Source organism: Pantherophis guttatus, chromosome 7 (assembly GCF_059756535.1).
Source record: "Pantherophis guttatus breed Tessera chromosome 7, ASM5975653v1, whole genome shotgun sequence".
Classification (NCBI taxonomy): domain Eukaryota; kingdom Metazoa; phylum Chordata; class Lepidosauria; order Squamata; family Colubridae; genus Pantherophis; species Pantherophis guttatus.
Window position 1 is genome coordinate 49,332,170 of NC_142069.1, and position 13,846 is coordinate 49,346,015.

At 37.4% G+C, this 13,846-nt stretch overlaps 1 protein-coding gene across 2 annotated transcripts in view; it reads right to left on the minus strand.

Moving 5' to 3' along the window:
- RASSF3 (Ras association domain family member 3) overlaps positions 1-13,846 on the minus strand; it is a 120,154-nt gene that overhangs the window by 12,556 nt on the left and 93,752 nt on the right. The window contains exons 2-4 of one of the 2 annotated variants that reach the window (XM_034403103.3): positions 9,139-9,246; positions 2,501-2,765; positions 1,390-1,505 (exon numbers count right to left, since the gene is read on the minus strand). In XM_034403103.3, the coding sequence (XP_034258994.2) occupies positions 1,390-1,505; positions 2,501-2,765; positions 9,139-9,246 (489 nt within the window). Of the gene's footprint in view, positions 1-1,187; positions 1,506-2,500; positions 2,766-9,138; positions 9,247-13,846 lie in introns of those variants that run through there. The other variant, XM_087873190.1, reaches the window with a different exon arrangement.

Below are 13,846 nucleotides of genomic sequence, written 5' to 3' on the forward strand. Positions count from 1 at the left end.
GTTAGTGCTAACACTGTTCTCTTAGTCCTTTTAAAATGGCTGCCAACAATGGGACAATGATGCCCAAACAAAATGGCCACCGTAACTGTCACTCTGCAAGACAGTAATGGCGGCAAGGAAATGTCGTTGAGGTCCCAATTCGCCACCTCTCAACACCGTCGCGCCAAGGAAATACCTCACAAGAGTAGCGCTGGGGTGGCGGAGGTCTCCAAAGTCTCTTCTTCCGCCTCTCAGCTGATGATCGCTGAGGCGGTGGTGGTGACAGTGACGGAGAGGCCGGAGCGATCTGCTCCCGAAGCGCCGAAGGCGAAACCTTCAAATATGCACTCAGCTGATGAGCGCTGAGGTGGCGGCGGCGGGAAGCCGGAGCGATCCCCTCTCGAAGCGCCAAAGGTAAAACCTTCAAATCTTCTTCCCCGCCTCTCAGCTGATGAGCGCTGAGATGGCGGTGGCAGCGCGGCGGCGGTGTTTTCAGCCGAGACTGAAATGGCCTGCTCGCACAGCACAGAGGAAAAGGGCTAAATACAAGAAAACAATCTCCCGCCTCCCAGCTGATGAGCGCTGAGATGGCGGAGGTAGCGGCGGTGCGGCGGCGGCGTTTTCAGTTGAAACTGAAGTGGCCAGCACGCACAGCCCCAAATAGAAAAACGATCTCTAATCTGTCAGGAGTGAGAGACTCAGGAATACGTCTGGTCAGAACCACTGGTTCGGAACTGGAAGCAATGGAGGCCTACGGAGGCGTGGCCAAAGCAATTCGACTCAGTGATTGGCCAGACCAGCTGGATCATCCCACTCCTGACCCACTCCGCAGCCTTATGGGAGAAGATTATTGTTTTAATGTTGCATATTGGATTTTTTTTTGTAAGCCACCCACAATCAGTGAGAGTGAGTGGATGGCCATAAATTTGATAGATAGATATTAGACAAACAGACAGATGGAGGCAGGCAGGCAGGCAAATAGTCAGATTTTTATTGAATGTTAACGGGAAAAAACACTTTACTAACAATAAAAATAGTTGAGTAAAATAATCAGTTGGCCAAAGAGATGGTGGATTCTTTTGGCAGATATTTTCATCTGTTAGGAATACTTTAGATCAGATTCTTATACCAAGCATAGCATAGCACTGAACCCAAAAGGTTTTAAATATCCTTTCCAATATAAGAGTCTATAAAATCTACACTATACAAATAGTCTTCAAACAGTTCATTTAGTGACTGTTCAAGTTAAGGACTACCTAACTTAAATTGGCTACTTGCTTGCTTTTCTCTATAAACATGAATACATTCAATAGGTTTGAACTGGAAGTTGTACACCACTAGTTAGAAATCCTAGCAATGAACTAGCTGGACTTCCAAGATTTCCAAGTACACAACGCAAGTATAACTTACCAAAAACTCCCCAGATTCATGCTCACGCAAAACAAAGCTAAGCATATCTGTTCTTGGGCCAGCCACCAACCGCAAATAGAGAGGATGTTCTGTTTCTGAGAGCTTGCACATATAAACTGCAAATAATACAAAAGAAAGAATACATACTCAGATTTCTGCTGATTATCAGAACCACAGCTTTATCAGCGGACAAATAGAGGAATCTCAGTATTACATTATATAAATGGAGAACGATGAGCAACAAAGAATAACAAATGGTGCACTAGAACCATTATAATCTTTGACTGGTGATGAATATCCTACCTTCCTATTTCACTGCTCTTTATTATAGTTTGTGAAAGTCAATAGTGACACAGTATGCTTAATGAACAGTTCTAAGTAAATAAACCCTTTACATTCAGAAAACTCAAGAAATATTCTCTAAAACTTATGTGCAACTTTGGAAATAAATAGAATAAAATACAAGGTTTATTGTGAAATTTATTGTGAAAGGGAAGAAGAGCAAGGAGGGAGAAAAATTCCTATTTCCTTAGCTTTTTTCTCTCTCCATACTTCACTGTTTCTCTTTTACAAGGTTAACACATGCTGGAGGTGAAAGAATTCCAAGAGACTGAAGCAATAACTATAAAAGAATATCAAGATAGCCTTGAAGAAGGAATGCAACAGCTGTTAAATAAATATCAGCTTAGCCTTGGAAGGGAGCACAAGGTGAAAAACAAATCCAAGAAGGCCCTAACTTGATTTTCTTTCATGTAAAAAGGAGGAGAGAAAGTATTTGCTATGTCCTTGAACCATAAAGTATATTTTCCTTATCTGGTCTCCTTCAAAAGGCTGACAGCAATCAAGATTACTCTTAGAAAAGTCACCCAAAGATTCTATTCAGCTGAAATTAATCATACATATGCATGAAACAGGTCAAAAAGGGAAATTTGATTTCTGCTATTTTAATAGTTTTTTATGTTTTATTAGAAATATAAGTTTGTCAAATCTATTTCCCAACACACAATGTCTCAGAAATAATTCTACTACATCTAGATCATAAAAGAACAAAATTAGCATCAAAATACTTTTCTTTAATCCACTTATAACTCAGAAAAATCTATTTTCATACCTTGATCTTCCTTGTGACATTGTTTATAAAGTGCAAACTTGGCAGGATTATCAGCCACTAGAAATTTTTTGAGCAAAGCCTCAATAACTTCACGGACTGTGTTAGTACTGCTGATATGAAAAGTGTTCATATCGCCATTAGGCAAATAAAAAGTTGTCTCATTGCTGTTAAGATGCTTCCCTACATTCACAGAAGTCTGTAGAGTGATAGGTCTGCAAAGTTCTATCTGAACTTTGATGAAGCCAGTGTATATTCCGCTTGCGTTCTATAAATAAAAACACATATGCATATAACAATGAAATCATATTTTTTTGTTCTATAACAAAATGGAGAACAGATATATTTTCATGTACATGCTTTAGATGGCACAGGGGAAGAAAAAGAATAAACTTAGCAAATAATTAAATTGCTATTTCCCCTGATACTTAGGTAAATACAGATTGCTTACCAGTACAAGCAATGCTTAGTTAACAGTGCAACTGGAAATACCAGAATTTCAATTCAATTTCAAATCTTTATTGTCAGTGCACAACATATGTACAATGAGATTGGTTGAGCTCCCTCAGTGCACCCATCAAAACACACTACAATTCACAGTGAAGACAGAAAATCCCTAACCCAATAAATCATATTAACAACCGCAAAGCAGTGCAGTCACATGACACTGCGCTTTACTATCATGTTGCTTAGCAATAGAAATTCTGGCACTTCCAGTTGCCACTGTTAAGCACTATCATTAAGCACAATGACTTGTGCCCACCATTTGTGACTCGTACTGACTTCCTCGTTGACTTGCTTGTCAGAAGCTGGCAGTGAAGATTGCAAATGGCAATCAAATGACTGTAGAATACTGCAACAACATAATTGCAAGCTGGGCACTGAGAATCCAGGGAATCCTGTGCAGGGAGATTATGATGGTCGGTTTGGCCATAAGTAGCACTTAGCAACAATAGCACTTAAGACTTATATACCGCTTCATAATGCTTTATAGCCCCTCTCTAAGTGGTACCACTCATTCAGTGCTGTCATAAATTGAAAGGTTTCTGAACAGGCAAAAACCATTTATAATTGTGATTGAACAGAACAAGAAGAAACCAGCATGGCTGCACAAAGATCTCTCTGACAAATTGAAAGACAAAAAGGACAAGTACAAAAAATGGAAAGAAGGACACATAACTAAGACAGGATATCAGCAGATAGCCAGAATCTGCAAAGATGGTGTCAGGAAAGCAAAGGCTCAGAATGAACAAAGACTTGCAACAAAAGTCAAAGATAATTTAAAAAGTTTCTTCCAACATATAAATAACAAGAAAAAAAAAAAAAAAGAAACAGTCAGTCCACTAAAGAGAGAAGACGGGGAAAAAAGTATCAGGCAGCAGAGAGAAAGCAGAGTTGCTTAACTCATTCTTTGCATCAGTCTTCACACAAAAAGAAACAGTAGTCCAATCTACCAAAAACATAACTGTAAAAGACAGGCTAGAAATAAAAGTTAAAATAAGCAAAAAATTGTAAGAGAACACCTGTCTGATTTTGATGAATACAAATCACCAGGACCTGATGGATTACACCCCAGAGTTCTAAAGAAACTGGCAGAAGTCATCTCAGAACCACTATACCACATCTTCCAAAAATACTGGAGCACCGGGGAACTACCAGAGGACTGGAAAAGAGCTGATGTGGTTCCCATCTTCAAAAAAAAAAAACAAAAAAAAACCAGACCCAGGAAACTACAGACCAATCAGCCTAACACCTGGGAAGATATTGGAAAAGATAATAAAAAAACCAGATCTGCCAACGTCTAGAAACGAGTAAAGTAATAACTAGAAGTCAGCATGGTTTTGTTAAAAACTGATCATGCCAAACCACTCTTATTTCATTCTTCAACATAGTGACTAAATTAGTGGACTAGTAAAATACTGTGGACATAATATACTTAGACTTCAGCAAAGCATTTGACAAACCTACTTCTTGGTAAGCTAGAAAAAAGTGGGATAGATAGCATCACCATCAGATAGATTTGTAACTGGCTGACAAACCATCCTCAATGAGTAGTCCTTAATGGTACTACATCTACATGGAGGGAAGTAAGTAGTGGGGTACCACAAGGTTCTGTCCTAAGCCCAGTACTCTTCAGTATCTTCATAAATGACTTAGATGAGGGAATAGAAGGTGAACTTACCAAATTTACGGATGATACTAAACTGGCAGGAATAGCCAACACCCTAGATCAGTGGTTCTCAACCTTCCTAATGCCGCGACCCTTTAATACAGTTCCTCATGTTGTGGTGACCCCCAACCAGGGGTGGGTTCTAAATTTTTTTACTACCGGTTCTGTGGGCGTGGCTTATTTTGTGGGTGTGGCTTGGAGGTCATGTGACTGGGTGGGCGTGGCTAGCTGGTCATGTGACCGGGTGGCCATGGCTATGTGTATAGGGACTACTCAGAGGGCTGAAAAAAGTCATTTCTGACAGGTCCTCGCACTTTTGACTGGTCCTCACACTTATGACCATCCTCACATTTATGCCCGTGCAGCATTCTTAACAACCATGTCACTCATTTCACAACTGCTTCTCTTCACCATGGTGATAAGATAGGGCAAAAAACGTAAAATGTGAGGATAGTCGTAAGTTCGAGGACTGGTCAAAAGTGCGAGGACCAGTCAGAAATAACTTTTTCAGCCCTCTGAGTAGTCCATATGCATAAAAGGAGACAGCAATAGAGAGAGATGAAGGAAGGGAAGGGAAATTAGAGTAGGAGTGAGGGTAAGAGAGGGAGGAAGAGAGGAAGAGAAGGAGAAAGGAAGAGGAAGTAGGGAGGAGAAGAAGAGGGAGAGGAAGAGAAAGTAAGAAGGAAAGGAAAGAGAGAGGTGGTAGGTTTGAGGAGAAAGATTGCTGTACAATAAAAAAGATGAAAGGGAAGAAAGCCAACCCCAAACAAATATAAAGATATTAAGATAAAGAATGAATTGTTAAACTTTAAAGAATAAAAGAGAATAAATATGAATAAATAACAATAATTAGAAACGCACATACAAACATACAATGTATTTTCTTTGAACAGAGTATTTGGCCGGCTCACAAATTTAAACAGTGTTTAGTCATTTCAATTAAATTTACAATTTCTATATTTCCTTTTTGCCATATTTATTCCTCATCTATTTTTTTAAAAAACCAATATTACCCTTCATCCTCATCTCTAATCTTAATCAAATTCAATTTTTCCCTTCTATTCTATATTATACCCCTTCCCATTGTCATCTATTTTTATATCCATCCTCACATTGGTTAATTATGTAATATTACAGTTGTTTAATATAAATTCAACATTTTAATATAAATCAATGTTATATAACTACCTTTTTTGTATATTAATCAATATGAACATGAATATTCCAATTATTTCCATGCAATCCAATTTCTTACAAATCAGTTAATTATATTTACCAATAATAATAAACCAAATAATTTCCCCCATATATTCCTCCAAACCACAACTTAACTATTTCTGCTTTCAACACAATATGCAATTAATAGTATCTCAATTATTCCAATTCCCTAGTTAAATAGAGCTTTTTTCCTTTTGTGTTTTAAAATCTTGAACTCTCATCTTTTTCCCTAAATTTCCCATTGTTTGCACCTACCTTTTTTGGTGAGGAAAAAGAAAAGAAATCTGCCTGCCTAATTTTCCAACGTTGTAGCAACAGCAAAGCCAACAGCCTGCTTTACTTTCAGTTTCGTTTTTCAGCTTAGTTAGGGGGGGGGGAAATTGCTCCAGCACTCTTTGCAAACAAGCAGCAGAGCCCTGAGCAAAACAGCTGAAAGCAAATCAGCTGAGAGTCGGGAGCCAATCTAATCAAGGGCTAATTAGCCTATGCTGAAGCTCCGTGGGCCAATAAAATTACAAAAAAACACCGAACCATTTGTTAAATTGCTGGCTCGCCCGCCCCTCACCCACCACTATTTATTGGCAATAAATAGTGGTGCGAAGGGGCGGGGCAAGGGGCGGAGCGGAATCGGCAGAATCCCACCACTGGCTATAGGGCGGCCCTTTGAAGCCCCGCGGCAAGAATTTAAACAGTTTTTTTTCCTCTAGCCATCAGCTGGGACTCAGAAGGCAGCAATAGATTGGGAGTGGGCGGGGTAAGCGAACGGCCGGCGATCCAACAGAGCAGAGAGTGAGGGTGAGTGAAGGCGTGGGGGGGGCGAGAGAGGGCTTTGGCGACCCCTGTGAAATGGCCGTTCGACCCCCAAAGGGGTCGCGACCCCCAGGTTGAGAACCGCTGCCCTAGATGATAGGCTCAAGATCCAGATGGATCTTGACAGACTGTAACACTGGGCCCTATCTAACAAAATGAAATTCAATGTAGAGAAAAGTAAAGTCTTATACTTAGGCAAGAAAAACCAAAAGTACACATATAGATTGGGTGAAACCAGTTTTAACAGCAGTAACTGTGAGAGGGATCTTGGAGTCTTAGTGGACAACCAATTAAATATGAGGCAACAATGTGTAGCGGCAGCCAAAAAAGCCAATGCAATCCCAAATTACATTAACAGAGGGATAAAATCAAGATCAAGGGAGATAATCATACCACTCTATAAAGCCTTAGTAAGACCACACCTAGAGTACTGCATCCAGTTGTGGTCACCACACTATAAAAAAAGATGTTGAGACTCTAAAAAGAGTGCAGAGAAGAGCAACCAAGATGATTATGGGACTGGAAGCTAAAACATACGATGAACAATTGCAGGAACTGGGCATGATTAGTCTAGTGAAGACATGATAGCATGTTCCAATATTTGACGGGCTGCCACCAAGAGGAGGGGGTCAAGTTATTTTCCAAAGCACCTGAAGGCCAGAAAAGGAATAATGGATAGAAACTGAACAAGTAGAGATTCAACTTGGAAATAAGGAGAAATTTTCTGACAGTGAGAGCAATCAACCAATTGAACAGCTTGCATTCAGAAGTTGTGGGAGCTTCATCACTGGAAACTTTCAAGAAGAGACTGGACTGTCATCCAGTGTATAGGGTCTGCTTGGGCGGAGGGTTGGACTTGATGACCTACAAGGTCCTGTCTAACTCTGTTAATCTATATCTATATAAATCATCTGGGCATTTACATGAGATTATAAGCAAATACCATCAGAACATTCTAAATTTGTTCTGCATTTTCATAGGCCCTTAAGAGTCCTTCCCACTGCACACAGTAACCGTGAAGTCACCGTAATCACACACAGATAAGCCTCTAAGTGTCTGCATGAGAAATGTAGGGAGAATCATGTGACTGAAAGTCCACAGATTACAAATAAGCAACCTGAATTTATGTTGAGGTCTCTTGTGAACCATGCATAAAGATGACTAACTAGTTATGCTTACCAGAAGTGAAAAAGAATAATCAATGCAAGAAAATCAAAATCAACAGCTAGGACTAGATTGTTGTATAATGTATGCCAGAAAACTGACTTTAAAACCTGCCGTTAATGGTACCATTACCAACTTGAATGATCTTATGCAGGATGTGGAATAAGTCTGGTTAACACAAACAAGAGGACTGAGAGTTCTAACACTGCCTTAGACATGAAAGCCAGTTGGGTGCCTCTGGGTCAGTCACTCTCTCAACCCAACCTACCTCAGAGGGTTTTGTTGTGGGGAAAAAAGGGAAAAAATCTAATAAATAAATAAAATAAATCTTAATGGTAACCTTTGGTTTTGGAGTTCTTGTACCAAAAATACCATGAGCTAGACCAAGAATACTAGCTAGGTCTTGGGATGCGAAGACAAAGTGACTTGGGTCACTTTTGCCTTAGCATGAGTTCAATTAAACCAGTTAATCTGATCCGGCAGCCACAATAACTGCTATACTGCATGGCCTAACAGAAAGTCTGAGAAAAGTAGAGTAACTTCATTTTGAATGATGTTACAATTTATTAAATGCTCCTTGCTCAAACACACAACGCACAGAGCACGTTTGTCGGATGGTGGATACATTGCTGCACTTGTAAACCTTCTAAGATAGGTATCCAAATCATAAGGAGGTTAGGATTTTCAATCCACAAACTGTAAACACAATAACAAAAAAAGAGCAATAATAATAATACTATATTAATACTATATTAATAATCTTAATATAATTAAACCCACAGAGTAAGTTCAGCAATATCTCAAACGAAAAAAGGATATGTTTTTTTAATAATGTGTAAGTAGCAATTACAAAAATCGTAGATTTATATTTCTAAGTCCTTTAGGCATGCACAGTGAGAAGAAACATTCAGAGCACAGAACGTAGCTCAATATTTGTATATTTCAATTGTTACTGAATAGGTATAGTAAACTGTAATACACAGAGACCACACAAAGGACAAAACTGACAGCCCCCCCTCCCCCGCCCAAATTTGCTTATTCTTCAATTGCCTCCCATCTTCCTTTCCCTGTCTGGTATAATCCTGTCTAGTAATATGAATTCTTGCAAATCTAGGAGGTGGATGCTAATAAATATTTTATGCAATATAGAATACACTTGCCATCATTTACAGCATTGTTAATCACATCTAGTGATGACTTCAGGGACACAAGATTAACACTTCTGTCCCAAACAGACATGCTACCTAATCATAATAAATACCTTATATAAAAAGCTTACCAATGTCATCTTTAGCTTGTCAGTAACATCTGAATTGTATATTTGGACTTTTTCCTTGATTGCTTCCTTGGTGAGGTAATTATGAGTTTCTCTCTCCTTCTGAACATCCTAGAACAAAAAGATAGTAAAATATTAGTTCTACTACAATTAAAAAGTAAAACTATGAACTGGGGAACTATACATAATATGTACGATTGGTAGTGCACAACAATTTTTTTAAAAAAATAAAGTGATTGAAAGCTGCATAGTAAAATGACAGCATTATATCCTGCAAACATTTATTATGAAATTAGCCTCTTTTTCTTTTTCTTTAATGGCTTCTGACAGAAAAGAAAAGGAAGTTACATAAATATGCTGTCTAAAACCAAAAAAAAATATGATTGTGGATGAAAAAAAATGAATATCTGGGTATGAAGACAAGGCAGAAGAGAAGTTCTACTCATGGTTTCAAAACTTGCTTGGCTCAAATATTCCCAATCAATACATTCTAATATTACAGGAATCCAACTCATAAAAAGAATACGTTCAAGACCCTTTGTTCATTTGTATACAAAATGAACCCAATAAATATTATTATCAAATATTGTACTGGCACATCTCATCAAAGCTACTAAGGTCTGAACATGCATTTATGTCTCTCTTTGAAGCATTTAAAATTGAGGAATCAATGATATAACTAATAGCATTGAAAATTCAGAACTGTTGTAGAACATACTGATTCATTAGCAAGATTTAGGATATTATTGGTTTGTCTAAAAAGTAATTGGTACACAGAATTTCTAGGATACCAAACCTCTAGCCATAACTTAAGAGTTATTTGAACAAAGAGGGAAGCACATACACAAGGTTATAGATATCAATTGATTTAGTAACTGTATGTGGGGTTAGTAAAATAATTTTGAATCTGCTGGCCTTGAAGAGGAATGAATTTAAAATTTTGAAAAGCACACAAACATATATAATATTCATATCAAAGCAGACATTACCCTTATCAGCAATCACCTTTGTTTTTGAGTAAACTAGTTCTACAACATCATTAATAGACTGTGACTGTTCTTTCTTTTGCAAACTATAATGGAGGTTTATGCTACAGAAAGCTAAAATGTAAAAGAAAACCAAAAATACAAAATAATTGTGTTTGTGTTTGAATATAAGTGAATGAGAGAAAACTTAATATGTACTTGTGATAGTAAAGCTGAACAAGTTTATCATGATCTCATTCCAAAACCACTGGTTTTGCCATACCCTATATGGCAGTGCTTTAACTGTTGGCATGCAACCCATTTCTAAATAGAGTTGGTTGTTTAAACTTTGAAGGCTAAATTACAAGAATGGCATTTAGAGTTCTTATATAAGATTTACAGCATAAGGAACACTAGGTTACCTATCCCGTTACAATAAAATAAGAATACTATTTTTCTGAAGTGCTCCCCCCCTTTTTTAATACTCAGTTCTTATTCATATTTCCCATATTTCACTCTTCGAATCTATTTATATTAAAATACTATTCTTCATTGTTTCATTATTCAATATTTAATATACTATTCTAATGCCAATCACGATATTATTTAAACATACAAAATAACTCTATTCATATTCTTTGCTTTCATCCAATCTATATGGTTCTAGTATTAATACACATTTATATTAAAATATGCTCTTTTTGTTATTTAATTGCTCAGCGTTTACCAATCACAATGTTATTTAAGCTTACTTAATAATATCATCATTCAATCTCTAATTTTCCCATGTTATTATTACTTTTGTTTCATTATGTAAAGGTATATGTACAAGTAATCCCTCAATCTCTTATTGAACACATTCCTCTGTTCTAATTTCTCCTCCTGCCACCATTATATAAAAAAAGAAAAATATTTTTTCTTTCTTTTTACTATCTGCCTTCTATCCATCATCTCTTGCCCGCACCAATACTTTCTTATTTTCTTAACTAGCCTTCCATATTCTTCTCTTAAATCTTCATCTCTGTCTGTGTCTACATCCTGCCTAGTCAATCTAAGTGTTTCTCACATCCCTACCCTCTTCCACTGCTTAGCTTTGAAATGATCAGCCTGGCCCTGACTCCCTTCCCAAAGTATCTTCCTGCTCCTCCCGTTCTCTTTTCAGATCTCTTAGAATGTTTTCCCCCTGGTTTGATTCATCAAACATTATTGATTTTATATGATGACTCCTTGTTATTTTCTTTTCGTTGATTCCTCAATTCTGTTTTTCCCTCTATTTCTTTTGATAGCTCCTTCCTTTCCTGGGCATCTTGGTCATTACTCATTGTCCTTTGTATATTTTCCAATTTTTTGCACTCTCAGGTTAATTTTCAATATTGTTACTAAAAATCTAGTTTTAATTATTTTAAATTGTAATTCAATTATAGAAGCAATGTTAATTTTTTAAATCCATAATTCCAGCATTTTAAATTGCCTTCCCAATGTTACATCTTCCCAATTTGAGAGTCCAATTTCCTGTGTTTTTAAAGATCTTTTTTTCTCTTTAATCCTTTCATTCCGGTCTGGTAGTTTTCTCAAAGTATTTGATCGCTTAACAGACAGTTCTTAGTAAATCCTAGATTTCTCTTTTGGGGTTAACTTTTGGGTTAAAAAAAAATCCTCTCACTCAGTTCCACACTGTTCACCAAAATTCGCTCCAGCTCAAAGCTTAGATGGTCGTTGGTTGTCTCAGCTTCGTGGCAGCCATCTTAAACTGTCTCTTCTCTTCATCATGGCTGAGGGAAAATAAGCCCCAGGTCAGGCAGGAAAGCTGCGACTCTCCAAGACCTATAGGGCATTTCACTTTGCTTCACATATGGCTTGTACAAGACCTCTCAGGGGCTCTCCCTCAAGTCACTCCTTGCATAACTTCCCACCTTGCTAAATCCCTGCAGGCCTTGAGCCTCTTCCCTGTCTGCCTTGCTCCACTTACCTCTTTCAAAGATTCCTTTCCAAAAAAGTGGCTAATCAATGCAATGCACGACCATCCTGCAAAGGCCACTTCGCACTATTCTGGAGGTAGGTATAGTTCATATGCTGAAAACTGAACCTTTCTACAGTAAGAAATTACAGGAATAGTGGCTGCTTCCAGAATGATGCAAGACAGCTTCTATAAAAGTCTGCATGATGTGACATTGGCTGGGTACTATTTTTGAAATTTAGTTTGCAGAAGAGTTAACTGGAGCAAGGCATGATGGAGTCGTGAAGAGGCCCAAGGCTATAGGACTTAACAGGGTAGGAAGCATGTCCAGGAACTAGGCATAAAGAACCCAGTGGGGTAGGAGGGATGAGCAAGTTATGCAGAGCAGTTGCAGCATCCCTGAGATCAGTTGTCAAGCACCCGAACTGCAATTACAGGACCATGGGAGTGCTTTACCCCATGCTATACCCTATGCTATGGATATAGATTGTAAGTCACTTCATGTAGCACCGTTGTAATTTTGAATGGTTACTGAACAAAAGGTCTTAAGTTGAAGATTACTTGTAATGTTGTTAATTATTTTGGCTTATTGCCACAACAAACAATGGTCAAAACAAATCATGTTTTAGGACTATAAGGGAGCCCATAATACATCATGAAGAAGTATTGTATTCACCTATAAGAGTTTTCATGAAAAATAATCATTTTTCATAAAAATTAGTGATCCGCTTAGCTTTATATCAATATGCTGCTACTGGCTATAAAACAAATCAAGACGAAAGATGGAATACAATATAATAAATTTATCATACCATAATTGCTAGATGGGATAATTTTCTGTTTGCCAGCATACTGGGTCACACAATATTCACTATCCCACAACTCTATACAAACATAGTTCTCAGAAAAAAATAAGGGCATACATGAGCACGCTAGCAGGAATACTGTTGTGGATTTGTCCAATTTATTTTGCAGCCATACAAATAGATATATCAAAATTAGAGCAATTTAAGAAAGATTTAGCAACACTGAATACGAATAAGTACACTGCTGTGACTAAAAAAGGAAAACTGTTATGGATGCAACAGGTGAAATTTTGTAGTGAAGAAGTCAAAAGTTGGAATGCATATAGATATATTCTCTGTATGTGTGAATGCCTTTAAATCAGCGTAATTCCAGGCAATTTGGAAAATCCGGAAAGAGATTTTTAATTATCAGGACAAAAAAAAGAGAACATTATCAAGTCTTCAGACAGCATGCCAGTCACACCTTTAATGTATCAGTATTAATGAGTAAAGTTAGCTTGTGTATGCTGAGGGAAAAGGACACTGATATTTTCTCACACTGTCATTAAAGAATAGAAGGCAAGATGCAGGATCAGACCCAAGATTTATTTAGTCTAGCATTTTGTTCCCACAGTGCAACCCCAATGGATCTCAGTAACATTTTACAATACATTAATTGAGGGCTTTAATTCCACAATTGCTGGAGGTAATATAGCAACCAATCATAACCTCCAAATATATTTTATGAATCTAATAAATATCTTTAAAAATTAAGGTTTCTTATAGTTCAATTTAGTCATGTGAAAAAATTCATGCTATACTGCTGGTTTTCCTTAGATCGGACAAGACTGTAGAATGAAACCTCAATTTAATGGAGCAACTGGGGAAATAGGAGATCCCATTTATCCACTAAATCTGGGGCAATATCATTATGCAAATGGTATAAATTGTGTAGTTTGTTTTATGATGTCATTATGAAAAATAAAATAGGAATTTCATCCATT